General features: G+C 42.2%; 1 protein-coding gene across 1 annotated transcript in view; it reads right to left on the reverse strand.

Annotated features, from left to right (window-relative positions):
• Nucleotides 1-16,434, reverse strand: part of LOC142724830 (uncharacterized) — a gene marked incomplete at its 3' end in the record, with an annotated part of 57,616 nt that overhangs the window by 11,783 nt on the left and 29,399 nt on the right. Inside the window, exon 2 of the mRNA XM_075848967.1 lies at nucleotides 10,516-11,229. Coding sequence (XP_075705082.1) covers nucleotides 10,516-11,189 — 674 coding nt within the window. The remainder of the gene's footprint in view (nucleotides 1-10,515; nucleotides 11,230-16,434) is intronic.

The raw sequence follows: 16,434 nt of genomic DNA on the forward strand, positions 1-16,434 counted from the left end.
TGGGCGTTCACCATGCGAGATAAATAACGTTATATTGTAATAGTTCAGACTTTTACAGATGCGACGATGCCAGTTACGTTAATTTTATTTTAAAAAAAAATTACATTGTGCTCGGGAGGAAAATGGGAAAATGTTTTTTTTTTTTGTTTTTGTTTTTTTAACTACGCATGTTCCAAGATGGCGCCCAACCGGAAGTTCGGCCAAATGGAACGCACATGGCCGGAAAATCATTCCCGCGCATGTGCAAAAGATACGTTCCATGCGTGCTGGGCATGCGCGGACTATGAAGATCATACATATTTTTATTTGGAAAGTGTAAAACATCCAGTAGGAAAGAGCCAAGGCCGGTATTGAAATAGATGAACGCTACAGAGATACCGCGAATACAAAGACACGACAGCTCCACCGCTATATGGAGGTCTGAATCATATGTCAAATACAGAATTTCACACAGCGATCGATCCGTGATCACCATCCACTATTATTCGCTTTTCACATATTTGGTAGTGACCTCATCACAACTTGCATTTATTAACAAAATTATTGACACAAATTTGTGTGAATTTTTACAAGTTTAATTTCCTGTCACTCCGGTGTTAAATCTTCTGCCAAAGATTCATAAAGACCCTGTTAGACCTCCAGGGCGTCCTATTGCATCAGGGAGTGACTCGTTATTTGTCCCTGTTTATAGACAAAATCTTGAGGCAATTTGCCATTGGTGCGGACTCTCGCATCACGGACACCTCAGACTTCCTGGTCAGGATCCAGGACCTTGTGATACCCGACCAGTCGGTCCCGGTCACCCTTGATGTAGGGAGTCTTTACACTTCCATCGATCATCAGCAGGACATTGATACTTCACTCTTCTATTTGGAGAGATAGTGGCATTTCTGATGATAAAATTGAATTCGTCAGATCACTCCTTGAATTCATCCTTATGAAAAACAATTTTTTGGTAGGAGATACACTCTATTTACAGAAGAGAGGGACGGCAATGGGGTCCAATATGGCCCCCCCATTCGCAAATATTCTCATGCGGCGGATTGAGGAGGACCTCGTCTATGTATCCCACCACTTTAGTCATGTCATGCGGTGGTGACGGTACATTGACGACGTCTTTCTCATCTGGACCGGTTCAATATGTCAACTACAGGAATTTCAGGGTGAAGAGGGTAGTTAGTCAAGAGGACAAGCTTTCCTCTCGACTTGACCCAATGTGCACAGAATTTATTAAGAGGGGTTATCCCAAAAATATCTTGGAGACGAATGGAAGGAAGGTGCAGATGTTGGATAGACAAGGTCCTGCTACATGGGAATTTAAATAAGATTTAAAAAGACACGTTTACCCTTTGTTTCAACTTTCTCAGGAATCAGTTCACAAATCAGTGAGATTTTGGAGGAAGGATTGGAAGGTATTAGGTAGGGCGTTCCCTAAAATTGTTGAATTTCAAGAAAAGCCTAGGATGGCAAACAGAAGGGGTAAAACTATTAAAAATAGTGTGGTGAAGGCGGACATTGGATCTAATTGCAAAAAACAAACTTTTCTGGCTCCCCCGAAACAAAGTTGCTACCCATGTATAGGTTGCAATATTTGCAACAATATGATCAAAGGGAGAACCTTTAATCATCCCCAAACAGGTGGAGTAATGAACATCAGAGGTTTCTTTACGTGTCACATCTTTTGTCATTTATTTACTAAGCGGTCCGTGTGGTCGCCATTATGTGGGCGAGACGACAACAGAGGTGACCCCGAGGATGAGAAATCATAGATCCAATATAAATACAAGGAGACGGGATTTACCGGGGTGAAGACACCTTTGTGGAGAATAAACATGGGGCTTAACAACTAAAAGTTAGAATCATTGATTCTGTTCCCCCAATGAGACGCGGCGGCGGCGACAGAGAACCGGCCCCGAAAAGAAAGGAGTTGGAGCGGATCTTTAGATTAGAGACTAGGACTCCCAAGGGACTAAATGTGGACTATCCATATGGTCCACACATCTAAAATAACAGTGGGGGGGGGGGGAGTGATTTGCCTTGGTCCTTGGGGGCTGTGGTGGTGGTTTTATTCGAAGGTGTAATTTACATGTAGGATTTTGGATCTTATTTGGACCCGACTCCTACATCTTTTATCTATATTGTATTCCTTTGAGATGCTGTATATCGATTCTCTTCTTTTTTGTATTTTTTAGATACATTGTTGTTGTTGTTGTTGTTGTAATGTGTCAAAGAAAAATATATTTTTCAGGCCCTTTAACAAGATTATATGATACGGAAATGTAATAAACAGCGGGTTTGAGCCGTGTAATCCAGTTCTTGCTCTTTTTTATACCAGGATTCATAGGAGCCGTCCGCTAGATTCCCCGTCCCTTCATCCGATCAATTGTCTAGATCGATATTCGTTTTTCATTCACTAAAATGATGGTTACGGATGTCTCAAAAATCCCAAGTTGCGATGAGGTCACTACCAAATATGTGCAAAGCGAATAATAGTGGATGGTGATCACGGATCGATCGCTGTGTTAAATTCTGTATATGACATACGATTCAGACCTCCATATAGCGGTGGAGCTGTCGTGTCTTTGTATTCGCGGTATCTCTGTAGCGTTCATCTATTTCAATACCGGCCTTGGCTCTTTCCTGCTGGATGTTTTACACTTTCCAAATAAAAATATGGATGATCTTGGTAGTCCGCGCATGCCCAGCACGCTTGGAACGCATCTTTTGCGCATGCGCGGGAATGATTTTCCGGCCATGTGCGTTCCATTTGGCCGAACTTCCGGTTGGAACATGTGTAGTGGATGGACGCGAACGCTGTGCTCTGAACACACGTGAGACCAGGAACTGGAAACGAGCACATGGCCTAATCTATGGTATGTTGGAGTGCGGTGTCCATTTGCTTTCGGACTGTATTATATATATATATTAAAAAAAACTTTTTCCACTAGTCCCTCTAGGGGACTTGAACCAGCGACTGTTGGATCGCTTGCATGACATACTGCAATAATAATGTGTTGCAGTATATCGCTATACTGACCGTCTCCTATGAAGCACTACTGGGCATCATAGGAGTACAAAGATGGCAGTCCTGGGGGCATTCGTCAGGTAACCAGGCTTTGCCGTGCCTACCATCAGCACCCCGCAATCGCTTCACGGGAGGCGGGGCGATGCAATGTTACGGGGGGCCGCCCCTTGTTTATGACCACTTAGATTCCGTGGTCACTTTTGACCGCGGCATCTAAGGAGTTAAACGAGTGGGATCCCTCTCGTTACAATGAAGTGGTGGCTGCAAGATACAGCAAACATGCTCCCGCTCCGTCCTCCCCCATCCGACCTGCGCCGTATATACAGGATAATCGATGTGGTAGAAAAAGAAAAATATATATATTATACTTACCCAGAACTCTCTGCTTCTCTGTCCAGGCCGGCCTCCAGGGATGACGTTTCATCCCATGTGACTGCTTCAGCCAATCACAGGCTGCAACGGTCACATGGGATGAAACGTCATCCCCGGGCTGCAGGACGTCTGAGGGACACGTCGCCATGGCTACGGGTAAGTATAGCATTTTTTTACCTTCTGTTTTCCGCTTCGGACGTTGGGCCAAAAAACTGCAACACAATTTGGTGCGGTTTTTTGTCCGGAATTCCCACGGGCTCCAGGGCGGATACGCGGTGTGAACATACCCCGACTGCCGGGTGGTAATACGGAAGAGATAAATCATATTGAATGGCCGCCACGAGTTGATACAATTCACACTTGAAGTGAATGGAGACGTTTTACATTATTTGGATGTGGAGATAATAAATGAGAAGAAGTAACAAGTTATTCTCCAAAGCCACAGATAGAAATCACTCCCTGAGAAGCCATCGGCCTCATTCTCCCCAAACGCGGAGAGGAATCCCCCGGGGACTCAAATAGGGAAGATTTCACTAATATGGAAAAAATTGGTAGAGAAATTTGAGGATCGAGGTTCCCCAGGGAGGAGGTAAAGAGGAGCGGTCGGGAGGGAGGGAGGGAATATATTCCCAGAGACCGAAGAAATCGAAGGATAATAAATCCACGTTTGTTTCCAGTTACGACGGCCATTCAGATAGAATAGAAAGCGTTGTATATAAATACGGGGAGACGGGACCCGAAATACAGAACTAGGTCCCGGGAACGTCCACAATTTGTATATGGAAAAGGAAAAGAAACGGCCATTCAATTAGTACGGGCTGATCGGGAACCAAAGAAAGTTTTCCAACAGACCATTCTGAAGACCCCGAAAAATGGCACCTTCCCATTGTTAAAAATATTAAACAACATTCATGTCAAATAAATTCAAAAATATTCATGTTAAAAATTTATAAAAATATTCAAAAACCTTCATGTCAAAAATGTCCGCCAAGTATAAAAGGAGGAGGTTTTTGTCATCCAATGAAAGGCAATCATATTTCGATAAAAGGATATTTTGTTACGTGATTCTAAGAGCGTTGTGTACATGTCGGGATGTGGGACGGTTTACATCGGGAAGACAATGCGGCTCCTTAAGTTGTGTCTTAATGAACATCGATCAGAAATGAGAACAATGAGAAATGACACGAAGGACGGGTCGGAAGATGTAGACGGGAACGACAGAAAACGTTTGGGGGAACGACGGAGCTGGACGTTACCAACAAACGGGCCGCAGGGTCTTGGATCGCAGGTGGTTTATATTGGAAGAAGTGCAAATAAAAACCTGATCGCTCCACAGGGAGGTCTCCTGGATTTTAGATTCTTTGAGGCCGAAAGTGAAAGTTGTGGTTTCAGCGTTTCTGTGGGTTCCGGAGTCCGGGCGCTCCTCAGAACAGAATGAGATATTAATAATAAAATATAATATTTACCATAAAAGTGATAAAAAACACGAGATAAACCGTCAACACGACGATTCTCGGACCGCTCTACAGGCGATGATCTTACACTTTGTATCACGAGGGGGTTTGTAATAAGACTTGATTGTATTATGGTCTATACCGATGGATATAAAAAAAAGGGGGCGGTCCCCCGAAACGGCGCCCTCAACGTGAATGAACGTCTGTCATTCTCCAGCAACGTCTCCTCATTGAATATGGACTCAAATCCGAAATCTTCCGCCACTGCTGGGACTTCTATATTTATGGTCTTATATTTATTGCATCTTTCTACGGTCAAGCTTTGTACTGGATTGATAAAAGAAAAAGTATTCTACATACAAACAGATCGTGATTGGTAATGAGGGAGGGGAGAACTGAACTGCACCCATCGTTACAACAGTGGTACCTAGAAAATATGAAAATAGTAGTGGTGACTGCAGGCAGCAGAATGTGATCATGTAACTCTATGGGAGCTGTATATATCTGTATGTAGTGAGCTCCCCCTAGTGGTGGCTGCAGGCAGCAGAATGTTATCATGTAACTCTATGGGAGCTGTATATATCTGTATGTAGTGAGCGCTCCCTAGTGGTGACTGCAGGCAGCAGAATGTGATCATGTAACTCTGGGAGCTGTATATATCTGTATGTAGAGAGCTCCCCTAGTGGTGGCTGCAGGCAGCAGAATGTTATCATGTAACTCTATGGGAGCTGTATATATCTGTATGTAGTGAGCTCCCCCTAGTGGTGACTGCAGGCAGCAGAATGTTATCATGTAACTCTATGGGAGATATATATATATCTGTATGTAGTGAGCTCCACCTAGTGGTGACTGGAGGCAGCAGAATGTTATCATGTAACTCTATGGGAGCTGTATATATCTGTATGTAGTGATCTCCCCCTAGTGGTGGCTGCAGGCAGCAGAATGTTATCATGTAACTCTATGGGAGCTGTATATATCTGTATGTAGTAAGCTCCCCCTAGTGGTGACTGCAGGCAGCAGAATGTTATCATGTAACTCTATGGGAGCTGTATAGATCTGTATGTAGTGAGCACCCCCTAGTGGTGACTGCAGGCAGCAGAATGTTATCATGTAACTCTATGGGAGCTGTATATATCTGTATGTAGTGAGCTCCCCCCTAGTGGTGACTGCAGGCAGCAGAATGTTATCATGTAACTCTATGGGAGCTGTATATATCTGTATGTAGTGAGCTCCCCCTAGTGGTGACTGCAGGCAGCAGAATGTTATCATGTAACTCTATGGGAGCTGTATATATCTGTATGTACTGAGCTCCCTCTAGTGGTGGCTGCAGGCAGCAGTATGTTATCATGTAACTCTATGGGAGCTGTATATATCTGTATGTAGTGAGCTCCTCCTAGTGGTGACTGCAGGCAGCAGAATGTTATCATGTAACTCTATGGGAGCTGTATATATCTGTATGTACTGAGCTCCCTCTAGTGGTGGCTGCAGGCAGCAGAATGTTATCATGTAACTCTATGGGAGCTGTATATATCTGTATGTACTGAGCTCCCTCTAGTGGTGGCTGCAGGCAGCAGAATGTTATCATGTAACTCTATGGGAGCTGTATATATCTGTGTGTAGTGAGCGCCCCCTAGTGGTGACTGCAGGCAGCAGAATGTTATCATGTAACTCTATGGGAGCTGTATATATCTGTATGTAGTGAGCTCCCCCTAGTGGTGGTTGCAGGCAGCAGAATGTTATCATGTAACTCTATGGGAGCTGTATATATCTGTATGTAGTGAGCTTCCCCTAGTGGTGGCTGCAGGCAGCAGAATGTTATCATGTAACTCTATGGGAGCTGTATATATCTGTATGTAGTGAGCTCCCCCTAGTGGTGACTGCAGGCAGCAGAATGTTATCATGTAACTCTATGGGAGATATATATATCTGTATGTAGTGAGCTCCACCTAGTGGTGACTGGAGGCAGCAGAATGTTATCATGTAACTCTATGGGAGCTGTATATATCTGTATGTAGTGATCTCCCCCTAGTGGTGGCTGCAGGCAGCAGAATGTTATCATGTAACTCTATGGGAGCTGTATATATCTGTATGTAGTAAGCTCCCCCTAGTGGTGACTGCAGGCAGCAGAATGTTATCATGTAACTCTATGGGAGCTGTATAGATCTGTATGTAGTGAGCACCCCCTAGTGGTGACTGCAGGCAGCAGAATGTTATCATGTAACTCTATGGGAGCTGTATATATCTGTATGTAGTGAGCTCCCCCCTAGTGGTGACTGCAGGCAGCAGAATGTTATCATGTAACTCTATGGGAGCTGTATATATCTGTATGTAGTGAGCTCCCCCTAGTGGTGACTGCAGGCAGCAGAATGTTATCATGTAACTCTATGGGAGCTGTATATATCTGTATGTACTGAGCTCCCTCTAGTGGTGGCTGCAGGCAGCAGTATGTTATCATGTAACTCTATGGGAGCTGTATATATCTGTATGTAGTGAGCTCCTCCTAGTGGTGACTGCAGGCAGCAGAATGTTATCATGTAACTCTATGGGAGCTGTATATATCTGTATGTACTGAGCTCCCTCTAGTGGTGGCTGCAGGCAGCAGAATGTTATCATGTAACTCTATGGGAGCTGTATATATCTGTATGTACTGAGCTCCCTCTAGTGGTGGCTGCAGGCAGCAGAATGTTATCATGTAACTCTATGGGAGCTGTATATATCTGTGTGTAGTGAGCGCCCCCTAGTGGTGACTGCAGGCAGCAGAATGTTATCATGTAACTCTATGGGAGCTGTATATATCTGTATGTAGTGAGCTCCCCCTAGTGGTGGTTGCAGGCAGCAGAATGTTATCATGTAACTCTATGGGAGCTGTATATATCTGTATGTAGTGAGCTCCCTCTAGTGGTGACTGCAGGTAGCAGAATGTTATCATGTAACTCTATGGGATCTGTATACATCTGTATGTAGTGAGCTCCCCCTAGTGGTGGCTGCAGGCAGCAGAATGTTATCATGTAACTCTATGGGAGCTGTATATATCTGCATGTAGTGAGCTCCCCCTAGTGGTGACTGCAGGCAGCAGAATGTTATCATGTAACTCTATGGGAGCTGTATATATCTGTATGTAGTGAGCTCCCTCTAGTGGTGGCTGCAGGCAGCAGAATGTTATCATGTAACTCTATAGGAGTTGTATATATCTGTATGTAATGAGCTCCCCCTAGTGGTGGCTGCAGGCAGCAGAATGTTATCATGTAACTCTATGGGATCTGTATACATCTGTATGTAGTGAGCTCCCCCTAGTGGTGGCTGCAGGCAGCAGAATGTTATCATGTAACTCTATGGGATCTGTATACATCTGTATGTAGTGAGTTCCCCCTAGTGGTGGCTGCAGGCAGCAGAATGTTATCATGTAACTCTATGGGAGCTGTATATATCTGTATGTAGTGAGCTCCCCCTAGTGGTGTCTGCAGGCAGCAGAATGTTATCATGTAACTCTATGGGAGCTGTATATATCTGTATGTAATGAGCTCCCCCTAGTGGTGACTGGAGGCAGCAGAATGTTATCATGTAACTCTATAGGAGCTGTATATATCTGTATGCAGTGAGCTCCCCCTAGTGGTGACTGCAGGCAAATTCCATAATTGTAAAACCACAAAAAAGGCCACACTTACTAAGTGGGTGGGTGAAAATCCGTTTTCACCCCCCCCCCCCCCCCACACACACACTTAGTAAGTATGGCCTTGTTTGTGGTTTTGTTGTTATCTATGTCCCATTTTTTTCTGCTGTTGTTTTTAAATTAGGAACGAAAAGTTCTAGTTAGGGACTCGCAGGGCACTGGGGATCCTTGACGTTGGGTCGCGAGCTTTGCGTATTTTGGTCAAAATAACAACGAATACCCCATGTTATATGGATATTTTTACTATATATACTTTTTTCAGGACGCGGCCGGGTCTTATATGCTGGGAGGGCATGATGCGCTGGCGTTTGGTTTGGCATGCAGAGCAGCCCGCCTTAGCGAACAGTTACAAATAGGCTGCGATACGGCAAGATATGCTATGCCTGACGACCAGCACATTATCCCCCCATGTATTACACAGTGCTGACACCCCATGTACTAGTCACAGCACTGACCCCCCATGTACTAGTCACAGCACTGACCCCCCATGTACTAGTCACAGCGCTGACCCCCCATGTACTAGTCACAGTGCTGACACCCCATGTACTAGTCACAGTGCTGACACCCCATGTACTAGTCACAGCGCTGACCCCCCATGTACTAGTCACAGCACTGACCCCCCATGTACTAGTCACAGCACTGACCCCCCATGTACTAGTCACAGCGCTGACCCCCCATGTACTAGTCACAGTGCTGACACCCCATGTACTAGTCACAGTGCTGACACCCCATGTACTAGTCACAGCACTGACCCCCCATGTACTAGTCACAGCACTGACCCCCCATGTACTAGTCACAGCACTGACCCCCCATGTACTAGTCACAGCGCTGACCCCCCATGTACTAGTCACAGTGCTGACACCCCATGTACTAGTCACAGTGCTGACACCCCATGTACTAGTCACAGCACTGACCCCCCATGTACTAGTCACAGCACTGACCCCCCATGTACTAGTCACAGCGCTGACCCCCCATGTACTAGTCACAGTGCTGACACCCCATGTACTAGTCACAGTGCTGACACCCCATGTACTAGTCACAGTGCTGACACCCCATGTACTAGTCACAGCACTGACCCCCCATGTACTAGTCACAGCACTGACCCCCCATGTACTAGTCACAGCGCTGACCCCCATTCATCACTCTTATTTATTATTACATTATCACAGTTCTGACACTTCCATACATACACATTCACACCCCAGCACTACACTAACAGACACTCATTTATCGCACACTTGTGAGCACTTAGTTGGCCACGCCCCTCAAGAATAGTGGGAGGGGCTATCACTATTTAATGCACTCTCCTTCTGAAGCAGTTTTTTACCTGTCTGCATCCTGTGGGGAACGGGTTTTCCCCCACCCACTTAGTAAGTATGCCCTTTTTTGTGGTTTTGAAGTTATCCATGTCCCATTTTTTTCTGCGATTTCCCTGCACATTGACCTCATACCACCCGGCCCACATTACATGGTATATGCCATTACAGAGCCCGTGGTGGTGGTCACCCAGCTTTCCACGCACCCTGCATGACATTTAAATCTGCACTCTGATATCGCAGCTTTCTCTCCTGTGCATGTGTCAGTCTTCACTGTACTTTTGGCATTCCGTTTATGAATGGCCGATGGCAAGCATTCCATCAAACTCTATAGACTAGATCCTCCTCTTCAGTGCCTGGACTAGATACAATTGTAACAAACCCTCAGCTGTAAGTGAATTCAATCTCTGGATGGAAGTATAAATGACATTATGGGGCCAGGCTATTGACGGACACCTCTTAAAGGGGAAGAACACGTTGTTTATACATTAGCCACTAGAGGGCGTCCTGAGCACAGAAATTTAACCCCTTCTTCACCTGAAAGTAGTGCTCAGAGCCTCTAAAAAGAAAATGAACATGATGACTACTCCTGCACAGGCCTCTGGGATGTCACTCAGCTTTCCCAGAGCTCTGAATGGCATATTTTTTGCACTTCATACATTATTGTGCATCACATACCTGCTGGGGGGTGCGGGGGCCTTTGTTGGTCTGGCTGGCAGGGGCGGGGGGCTTCTACAGAGGCTCTTGTTCTCCAACTTGTGCCGTTTTTGTGGAAGGGGTGGAGCCCCCACCATTGGGACCTCCTCTTTGCTCCCATCGCTCTCTATGAATGCGGATTCATCGTAGGTGAGAGAGGAGGATAGAGAGAGGAGATTGGGGGTGACCGGGCTGCGGGGGGGTTCCTCGGCTGTAGCGGTTTCTAGGACTGGGACCGGAGATACGGATTTGGGCAGACCTGTGGAGAAGGTGAGGGGGGAGCAGCGGCGACCACTTCTTGGGGGGATGGGAGGAGGAGAGGTAACTCTCCGGGAGGGCTCAGAATTGGGGATGGGGTCGGGACAAGACGTCTGCTGTTCGGACACGGACTTGGGTAGAATGTTGCGCTTCTTCGGGACGGGCCTGAACGCCGCGCTCTCCAGAGATTGATCCTGAGACATGGACTTCTGCATGGACGCCAGGATTCGCTTACGATGTCCCGGGAGGTGGATCCCGATGCTGGTTAAAAACTCATCGCTGAGGTTGCGCACGTCCGATACGGTGCGAATGTCGTGTTTCTCGAAGAGGTCGCTGTACTGGTCCAGTTTAATAGTCTGGAGCCAATCAGATACAAGCAGAGAGGACAGCTCCGACATGGCGGACGATCGTCACTTCATCGCTGCTCTTCCCGGACACCTGGAATATAACGCAGAGGGTCAGACCACAAAATAACCACACAGGGGGCGCTACATGGCGCCAAAATCAAAGGCGCGGATAAAATGCACAGGATCAAAATGTCAAGGAGAAATAGCGGAAGTGTCAGTCAACGCAAATAGTGTAAAATATCACTACAATGGCCGACTGCTTTACTGCACAACTGTATACAGCCCCTCCCCCTGCAGCTCCTCTACTACGGTGTCCCTATGACAACTCCTCCACTACTGTGTCCCCATAACTCCTCCTACCTGCAGCGCCTCTACTATTGCGTCCCTATGACAACTCCTCCACTACTGTGTCCCCATGATAATTCCTCCTACCTGCAGCTCCTCTACTACTGTGTCGCCATGACAATTCCTCCTACCTGCAACTCCTCTACTACTGTGTCGCCATGACAATTCCTCCTACCTACAACTCCTCTACTACTGTGTCCCCATGACAACTCCTCTACTACTGTGTCCCCATGACAACTCCTCCACTACGGTGTCCCCATGACAACTCCTCCACTACTGTGTCCCCATGACAACTCCTCCACTACTGTGTCCCCATGACAACTCCTCCACTACTGTGTCCCCATGACAACTCCTCCACTACTGTGTCCCCATGACAACTCCTTCTGCCTGTGCTCCGGCATTCTAAAGCTTGGTAATGGTGACTGTGTGGATGCATCAAAGTTCAAACATACGCATACATGGTGATTTGGATCCACACAAAGTTCCTTTGACAAGCCTGAACTCTCAAATCACAGGACAGGAAGTGTTGTCATGTGGACGCAGGAATTGCAGACATCAGGGCTGTTTTAATAACACTCCGGGTATTTCTTCTTTAACTAACAAGATAGAGAGAGGAGAGATGAAGGGTGAGGTGATAATCTCTAAATAATCGTGTTATAATCAGTCACGCTATAACGGACATTTACTTCCTCACGTAGCCCCAGCGCGATACACAGCCGCCTCCGGGGCGCTGACAAACCTCTGAATGAGGCTCCTGGGGCCTCAAACCTCAGGACAATGATCTGACTCATACATTAAACATGCACTGATACACTGTAACAAACTGGATAGGTGCGGGATTTGTGCTGCTGGAGGGTTTAGCTTAAATAGGATTGTTTAGATTGGATATAATTGTAACAAACCCTCAGCTGTGAAAAGTATTAGGTCAAAAATTAGATCAGAATGTTTCCATTCACTGACAGCAAAATTATCAACGTTAAATCCTCCAAGATAAAAAGGTTTTTGAAACGATCAGATGAATCAGCACATAAACAGTATAAGCGGGCGCAATAAACAGATTACCCAGGATGCACTGCACCTAAAGCTCCAGGGTCACCAGGATAATCCCAAGGAGCCAATGTTCAAAATATAATAATTATAGAGGAAGAAAAAGACACGACACCTCCTGCGACGGTCTAAAAGGGATGTATAAAGATTCTAATCAACAACTCAAAACATCCAAACACGGGAAGAGGAATGTGAGAAAACCGGCGCCGATCTACGAAACAGCGAAACGTCAGCGCTCAGAATCACAATTATAAGTAACAATAATCAGATGTTTATTCACAATCTACACATCCTGTCCCATCTACTAACAAGAGAACAGCAAATCTATAGGTGAAACAGCAACGATAACATATAGTCACAATAAGAGAATCCATCAGAAATATCTCACGAATCGTCTAATCACAGCCCATGTAAACACCGGGGAAAGATGGCAAACTTGTATATAGGGGCAGTATTATAGTAGTTATATTCTTGTATATAGAAGCAGTATTATAGTAGTTATATTCTTGTATATAGGAGGCAGTATTATAGTAGTTATATTCTTGTATATAGGGGGCAGTATTATAGTAGTTATATTCTTGTATATAGGGGGCAGTATTATAGTAGTGATATTCTTGTATACAGGAGCAGTATTATAGTAGTTATATTCTTGTATATAGGAGCAGTATTATAGTAGTTATATTATTGTATATAGGGGCAGTATTATAGTAGTTATGTTCTTGTATATAGGGGTAGTATTATAGTAGTTATATTCTTGTATATAGGAGCAGTATTATAGTAGTTATATTCTTGTATATAGGAGCAGTATTATAGTAGTTATATTCTTGTATATAGGGGCAGTATTATAGTAGTTATATTCTTGTATATAGGAGCAGTATTATAGTAGTTATATTCTTGTATATAGGAGCAGTATTATAGTGGTTATATTCTTGTATATAGGGGGCAGTATTATAGTAGTTATATTCTTGTATATAGGAGCAGTATTATAGTGGTTATATTCTTGTATATAGGGGGCAGTATTATAGTAGTTATATTCTTGTATATAGGGGCAGTATTATAGTAGTTATATTCTTGTATATAGGGGGCAGTATTATAGTAGTTATATTCTTGTATATAGGAGCAGTATTATAGTAGTTATATTCTTGTATATAGGGGCAGTATTATAGTAGTTATATTCTTGTATATAGGAGCAGTATTATAGTAGTTATATTCTTGTATATAGGGGCAGTATTATAGTAGTTATATTCTTGTATATAGGGGCAGTATTATAGTAGTTATATTCTTGTATATAGGGGCAGTATTATAGTAGTTATATTCCTGTATATAGGGAGCAGTATTATAGTAGTTATATTCTTGTATATAGGGGCAGTATTATAGTAGTTATATTCTTGTATATAGGAGCAGTATTATAGTAGTTATATTCTTGTATATAGGAGCAGTATTATAGTAGTTATATTCTTGTATATAGGGGCAGTATTATAGTAGTTATATTCTTGTATATAGGGGCAGTATTATAGTAGTTATATTCTTGTATATAGGAGCAGTATTATAGTAGTTATATTTTTGTATATAGGAGCAGTATTATAGTTGTTATATTCTTGTATATAGGGGGCAGTATTATAGTAGTTATATTCTTGTATATAGGGGCAGTATTATAGTAGTTATATTCTTGTATATAGGGAGCAGTATTATAGTAGTTATATTCTTGTATATAGGGGGCAGTATTATAGTAGTTATATTCTTGTATATAGGGGCAGTATTATAATAGTTATATTCTTGTATATAGGAGCAGTATTATAGTAGTTATATTCTAGTATATAGGGAGCAGTATTATAGTAGTTATATACTTGTATAAAGGAGCAGTATTATAGTAGTTATATTCTTGTATATAGGGGCAGTATTATAGTAGTTATATTCTTGTATATAGGGGGCAGTATTATAGTAGTTATATTCTTGTATATAGGGGGCAGTATTATAGTAGTTATATACTTGTATATAGGGGCAGTATTATAGTAGTTATATTCTTGTATATAGGAGGCAGTATTATAGTAGTTATATTCTTGTATATAGGGGCAGTATTATAGTAGTTATATTCTTGTATATAGGGGGCAGTATTATAGTAGTTATATTCTTGTATATAGGGGGCAGTATTATAGTAGTTATATTCTTGTATATAGGAGGCAGTATTATAGTAGTTATATTCTTGTATATAGGGGCAGTATTATAGTAGTTATATTCTTGTATATAGGAGGCAGTATTATAGTAGTTATATTCTTGTATATAGGGGCAGTATTATAGTAGTTATATTCTTGTATATGGGTGACAGTATTATAGTAGTTATATTCTTGTATATAGGGGCAGTATTATAGTAGTTATATTCTTGTATATAGGGGGCAGTATTATAGTAGTTATATTCTTGTATATAGGAGGCAGTATTATAGTAGTTATATTCTTGTATATAGGAGGCAGTATTATAGTAGTTATATTCTTGTATATAGGAGCAGTATTATAGTAGTTATGTTCTTGTATATAGGAGGTAGTATTATAGTAGTTATATTCTTGTATATAGGGGCAGTATTATAGTAGGTATATTCTTGTATATAGGGGCAGTATTATAGTAGTTATATTCTTGTATATAGGGGGCAGTATTATAGTAGTTATATTCTTGTATATGGGTGACAGTATTATAGTAGTTATATTCTTGTATATAGGGGCAGTATTATAGTAGTTATATTCTTGTATATAGGGAGCAGTATTATAGTAGTTATATTCTTGTATATAGGGGCAGTATTATAGTAGTTATATTCTTGTATATAGGGAGCAGTATTATAGTAGTTATATTCTTGTATATAGGGGCAGTATTATAGTAGTTATATTCTTGTATATAGGGGCAGTATTATAGTAGTTATATTCTTGTATATAGGGGCAGTATTATAGTAGTTATATTCTTGTATATAGGCGGCAGTATTATAGTAGTTATATTCTTGTATATAGGGGCAGTATTATAGTAGTTATATTCTTGTATATAGGCGGCAGTATTATAGTAGTTATATTCTTGTATATAGGGGCAGTATTATAGTAGTTATATTCTTGTATATAGGCGGCAGTATTATAGTAGTTATATTCTTGTATATAGGGGGCAGTATTATAGTAGTTATATTCTAGTATATAGGGGCAGTATTATAGTAGTTATATTCTTGTATATAGGAGGCAGTATTATAGTAGTTATATTCTTGTATATAGGAGGCAGTATTATAGTAGTTATATTCTAGTATATAGGGGCAGTATTATAGTAGTTATATTCTTGTATATAGGAGGCAGTATTATAGTAGTTATATTCTAGTATATAGGGGCAGTATTATAGTAGTTATATTCTTGTATATAGGAGGCAGTATTATAGTAGTTATATTCTAGTATATAGGGGCAGTATTATAGTAGTTATATTCTTGTATATAGGGGGCAGTATTATAGTAGTTATATTCTAGTATATAGGGGCAGTATTATAGTAGTTATATTCTTGTATATAGGAGGCAGTATTATAGTAGTTATATTCTTGTATATAGGGGGCAGTATTATAGTAGTTATATTCTAGTATATAGGGGCAGTATTATAGTAGTTATATTCTTGTATATAGGAGCAGTATTATAGTAGTTATATTCTTGTATATAGGAGGCAGTATTATAGTAGTTATATTCTTGTATATAGGTGCAGTATTATACTAGTTATATTCTTGTATATAGGGGGCAGTATTATAGTAGTTATATTCTAGTATATAGGGGCAGTATTATAGTAGTTATATTCTTGTATATAGGAGCAGTATTATAGTCGTTATATTCTTGTATATAGGAGCAGTATTATAGTAGTTATATTCTTGTATATAGGAGGCAGTATTATAGTAGTTATA

This window comes from Rhinoderma darwinii, unplaced genomic scaffold, assembly GCF_050947455.1.
Source record: "Rhinoderma darwinii isolate aRhiDar2 unplaced genomic scaffold, aRhiDar2.hap1 Scaffold_590, whole genome shotgun sequence".
NCBI classification, from domain to species: Eukaryota; Metazoa; Chordata; class Amphibia; order Anura; family Rhinodermatidae; genus Rhinoderma; species Rhinoderma darwinii.